At 38.6% G+C, this 5,799-nt stretch overlaps 1 protein-coding gene across 3 annotated transcripts in view; it reads right to left on the bottom strand.

Annotated features, from left to right (window-relative positions):
- The window catches only part of LOC110315011 (NACHT, LRR and PYD domains-containing protein 4F-like), a 17,472-nt gene extending 11,877 nt beyond the window's left edge, over positions 1 to 5,595 (bottom strand). Inside the window, exons 1-2 of one of the 3 annotated variants that reach the window (XM_021189182.1) lie at positions 5,319 to 5,595; positions 1,938 to 3,540 (exon numbers count right to left, since the gene is read on the bottom strand). In XM_021189182.1, the coding sequence (XP_021044841.1) occupies positions 1,938 to 3,540; positions 5,319 to 5,595 (1,880 nt within the window). Of the gene's footprint in view, positions 1 to 1,937; positions 3,550 to 5,318 lie in introns of all 3 variants that reach the window. The other 2 variants (XM_021189183.1, XM_021189184.1) reach the window with 2 other exon arrangements.
- Positions 5,596 to 5,799: the final 204 nt, after the last annotated feature.

Here is a 5,799-nt window from a genome sequence, read left to right as displayed (position 1 = left end):
ACACATGTACCTGAGAATCATAAGTCAGTGGTAGTAATACACTGTTTATGTAACTTAGGCTTAGGTCATACTGGATTAGAGTAGGCCCCTGGTCCAATAGGATTGGTCTTCTTCTAAGAAAATGCTCAGATGAAAATAATAGTGAAACTGCCATGTGACTATGAAAACAAAGACTGAGTGTGATGGTTGGCATATGCTCTGCCTAGGAAGTGGCACTATTAAAAGGTATGGCCCAGTTGGAGTAGGTGTGGGCTTGTTGGAGTAAGTACGCCAGAGCTACTTCCTAGGTAGCTTCTGGAAGTCAGTCTTCTACTTACAGCCTTCACATGAAGATGTTGAACGCTCAGCTCCTCCTGCAGCATACTAGCCTGGATGCTGCCATGCTTTTGCCTTGATGATAATGGACTGAACCTCTGAACCTGTAAGCCAGCCCCAATTAAATGTTGTCTTTGTAAAAAAAAAAAAAGAAGTTTAATGTAGCCTTGATTACAGAATGAATGGAAGGCTAATCCATGTCTCTAGAAATGATCTGGGGCTGTAGTTCCTAGTAAAGTGTGAGCCTAGTATATATGATGTCCTAGATTCTATTCTCAGGATCAAAAAAAAAAAAGTGCGTCAAGAGATCCTAAATTTTTATACACATATATTTTTGTTGTTTGATTTTTTGAGACAGAATGTCACTCTTTAGACCAGACTGACCTGAAACCCACTTTTTCTGTAGCCCAGACTAGTTTGAAATTCTCAGAAAACCTCTTGCCTCAGATTCCTGAGTGATATGGTTACAAGCATGAGAATCTCCCTCCTGGCTCAGTTTGATTCCTTAGATACACATGTATTTTAGGCCTGCCCTGTACTTGCTATATAAACAAAGATAACCCTGAATTTTTGATCTGCCTCCATTAGCTACATGTACTACTAGACCCTGGTTTTATATGATGCTAGGGAACAAATCCAGGATGTTTGCAGTATAGCAGGCAGTACTCTGTGAACTGAGCTGCTTTCTGGGTCCCTGTCTATATGTCATGGCTAATCCATAAATATGCAGAATGAATAACTAACAAAAATAGCTAGGCAAGAAAGCACATGCCTTTAATTCCTATACTCTGGAGATAGAAAGATGGATATCTGAATTCCAGGCTTGCCACAACAACATAGTGAGATCCTGTCTCAAAACAATTAACAAAATAAATATTAATAATATCAAATAACATGTCTGTAAAAAGAGACAGTCTGAGGCTCAAGATGGCATCTATCAGACTGGAGACAGTTTGGTGGTTATTTAAGAGTGCTTATGTTTCTTCTGATATTAAGAATTTGGATCCCAGAACCCACATCTGGCATTTAACTATATAGCTACAGGGGATCTGATGACTTCTTCTAGCCACTGAGGCCATCTCCCTGTATGCATACTAACATGCAACCACAAACACACAAAATAAAAGTGAATCTTAAAAAAATAGAAACTACTGTCAAACAGGTGAATTTCTTGTTTTTCCCTTAAAAGTTCTATTTTGTTTTTAAAATTTTTTAAACCATTTAATTGAAATAGAATTACATCACTTTCCCCTTCTATCCCTATTCTATACCTCCAACAATCAAGATGACAGCTTTTTATTGTTTCTACACACACACACACACACACACACACACATGTATATGTTTATATACATGCATACATAATACAGACATATGTATACACACACATGTACACACGTGTGCACACACACATATACATACATACATACATACACACACACACACACACACAAAACCTGTTGAGTCTGTTTTTGTTGTTTGTGTGTAAGTAGGTTCTAGGCTGACCATTCCCCAGTGGACAACCAGTATGGGTGAGTTTTGAATCTGTCCCTGTATATGTATGCTTTATATAGACAGATTCGGAAAATTTGACTGAAAAGAAAGATAGTGAATGGACTCACATACACCTCTGGTCTCCTTTTTCATTCAGGACATTTTGGGTTGAAAAGGATAGTTTCTTCAGTGTAGAACAGTGTTTCAAGCAATAGGCAGCAACAATTAAATCAGAATAATTCTTAGCCACAAAGTTAATCTGTTGCATACAATTCATTACTTTCACTAGGAAGGCTTCATCTTCCATCTCAGAAAGACAGGAAAACAATTTCATGCCATCTATTTGTTCTTGAAGGTCTGCATTGCCACTTAAGGTTTCCAGGCACTGATATAACTTATGCTGTATGTTCTTGGACAACCGGTGGCCAAAAAACACCACTAGCTTTTCTTGTTCGGATTTCTGTAAAAGACCAAAGATGAAACAGCCCAAAAAAATCCACTGTGTTTTTACTTTCTTTAAAAACATAAACAAGGCAGTCTCTATACTTTTAACATCCTGGCTAGGGTGGTCCACATGGTTCTTTAGCAAATAAAAGATGGCAGCACAGACCTCCTGAACAGATGGGTGGAGGAATATGTAAGAATTTTCAAATTCTCTGATCTTTCCAAGCATTCCAATGTCCAAAAGGGTGGGGATGTCAGAGTCCAAGATCCCATTTCTCCTGAGAGCCTCCTCACCAAACACAAATGTGTCAGTCCACATGCCTTCAGCAGCTAGAGAACATAAGCCCTGCAGCTGGTCTTGGCTTTTCTTACTTGGATATTGGGCACTTTGGGGAATGAACAAATTGAAGATGTGAGTGGTATATAGGGAGGTGATACATCGGCAGAGGGAGACTGGGTCTCTTCCCTTCTCTAGCTCCTCTTTTAGACAAGTAGCCACCATCCAGCAGAGCAGAGGAACTTGACATATAGTGAACAGCTGCTCATTTTCTCTCACCAAACTGAAGGCCTCCTGGGCTCTGATCCTATCTTGGAACAATCTCTGGAAATATATCTTAATACTTCTCTCATCGAATGCAGTTGCTGTTTTCACATCTGTGCACTGAATCCTGTCCTCCATTTTCTCAAAAGTCTCTGGGGTAGTGGAGAGGAGGAAAGAGGATTCAGGGAGCATCTTCCTCCTGAGCAAACTGCTCAGCAGTGTACTCACTGGCTGCTTCTCCATGCAGTTATCACACAGCTCCGATTCCTGNTTGGTTAAATCCCATTCCATCCCTTCCAAGCTGTCAATGATAAATAAGAGTTTCTCCGGTTGGGACAGGATCTCCTCTACAGGAGCTGAGGGGCTGGGCCACTCTCTGGAGATAAGTTCAGCAAGGCTTGCTGTCTTCAACTGCTTCACATCTTGACAGCAGAAGTAGAAAGTGTAAGAGAATTTGTTTTGAAACACCAGGCCTTTTGACCAGGCCAGCATTAAATTTTTTAACATCAGTGTCTTGCCAATTCCAGCCCTGCCTTGCAAGAACACCATGTGTGGCTTCTTTTCAGTTCCCTTTGACATGAGAAGATTCTCAAAAGTGTCATAGTCATTCTGAATGAAAGTCTCTTTAATGAAATCTTGAATACGGACGTTAAATTTTTTTGAGCAATCATGGGTCAGCTTTTTCTTCAAATGATCTCGATATAACTTTGGGTTTCCTGAGTCAGTCAGTCCAAGAGGGGAAGAATCTATAACATATCAAAATTAAGTTAAACATTCACCTATATATTGTCTGGTTTCAGTAGTTTAACTCTCAGAATGTACCCTTAATGATTTTTTTATTTTTAATTATGTAACAGTGGGTGCCTATGGAAGTCAGAGGTGTTAAATAAACCCAGAGCACATGTGTGTACGTGTATACACAAAAAATAAATGCAAGAAAAGTGAAAAGAAATCAACAGGTTGATTTTGTTACTGAAGAGAAAGAGCAGAACATGGAATAAAGAGCCTAAGGATAATTGGAAACAAAATCCAGTCTATATAAAAAAAATAAAAAAAGAAATATACACAAAACATATTAAGATCTAACACATGAGGATCAAGAGATGGCTCAGTGGTGAAAAGCACCCAGAAGACCTGGGTTTAGGTCCAAGCATCCACCTTCTGTAGGTCCAGTACCAGAAGATCTGATGTCTTCTTCTGGTCTCCAAGGGCATGAGGCGCATACATGCATGATGATACACTCAATTACACATAATATAGCTTCTAACTGTTCTCATATATTTGATCATGAATTAAAGATTTACATATGTGCAACTAGAATCTCAGGAGAAGGTGGGATATAAAGAACAGCACAGAGACAATCTTTAAACAAATATAGACTGAAGAGTAAAGAATATTTTCTAACCACACATCTAAGATTATCAATGAATCCCAAGCAGAATGAGTTTAGGAAAAAATGAAACAAGAAAACGTACATCTAGGCTTATCATAGTAAGACAGTAGAATGTCAAAGACAAAGAAGTGAGTTAAACCTTAAAGCATTCATGGTCTCTTATACCAGGATAAATAAAAGTGTGATTTTTAAGATCATAGTGTTTATGAAAAGTAGCTTTTCTGTTATAAGCTTTTGCTTGTTAAAGCAACAGCAAAAGACTGAGAAATTTTATTTCATACTATATTACATAGCTGTTTGAAATACATACATGATATGTATGTGGGAGAGTAAGTGGGGGAGGAGTACAGTATACATGCATGTGGAGACCAGAGGTTCTCATTGGGTGTTTTCTTCAGCTGCTCTCTGCTTTTAAAAAGTGAGTTATTATTATTTTAAATTTTGGTGAATATGTGCTTTTGTCTACATGCATGTATGTATATCAGATGTGTATACTACCCTCAGAGGATAAAAGAAGGCATTGAATACCCTGAAACTGTAGTTACAGATTGCTTTAGACTACAATGTATAGGTTCTGGAAACTGAACAGAGGTTCTCTGTAAGAGCAAGAGTTCTTAACCACTGAACAATCTTCCCAGTACCTCCTTCCCATCTAATTTTTTGAAACAATTTTTTTCAGCTAGCTTAGAACATAACATGCTAAACTAACTGGCCAGGATGCTACCATGCCTTGCTCTTACATGTTTGCTGAGACACAAAGTTAGATTCTTGTTTACATATCAAGTACCTTGCAAACGGAGCCATCTTCCTAGACCCAATAAATATGATTTATTTCTGGTGTTTTCTGTTGATGCTAGCCTAAATCCACAGTGCTACTATTTCACTCTAAAGTTAATTCTTCCATTTAGATTTAAAGGAAATATTATTAATGTCTTGGACAAAAGTTCAACCATCTAGATTAGGGCATGATACATTTACACATTTGAATACACATGTCTACATGATGCCTCTTTCCTCAAGGAGAATAATGTGCCATGACACCTGCTGGCCCTATGGTAGATGGGCATGAAAGAGAATTATCAAAAGTATGACAAAAATCTTATTCTCTTAAAGCAGCTTTGACCAACGCACCAGCAATCTCTTCTGTTGCCCTCTCAGTGAGATCTTTCCTATTGATCTTCTGGAGGATGTTGAATGTCATATCCCAGGCCTGATTCTCCTCATAACATTTCAGAAGTAAGTTGGCAAGATCTTCCCTAGATGCTTTCTTTACTTCGGCCCAAGAAATCTGTTCCAGCTTCAATTTCAGAATCTCCTGTATGAGAAAGTCCTTAAACTTGATGAACTCCTTCTTATTTAGGTCTTTCAAATACCACATAAGGCCAAAATCTGAAATGAAAGATGCCATCTTGTCTTCAGGAAGATAGACACAGGATCTGTGGGAAAATCAGGCAAGCAGGTGAGTTACAAAAAAGGGGGTAGAGGTGCAAATGGCTGAGTAGATGGTAGAGTTGAGTTGAAGTGTTTGCTTCACAAGTGTAAGGACATAAGCTGGGACCTCAGTATTCTTGTAAGTGGTTAGGAGCCTCCAATATGTGCTGCCTCCAAGTTG

This window comes from Mus pahari, unplaced genomic scaffold (assembly GCF_900095145.1).
Source record: "Mus pahari unplaced genomic scaffold, PAHARI_EIJ_v1.1 scaffold_7831_1, whole genome shotgun sequence".
Taxonomy (NCBI): domain Eukaryota; kingdom Metazoa; phylum Chordata; class Mammalia; order Rodentia; family Muridae; genus Mus; species Mus pahari.
The sequence above is the reverse complement of the archived record's forward strand: the minus strand, read 5'-3'. Positions and strand labels throughout refer to the sequence as shown.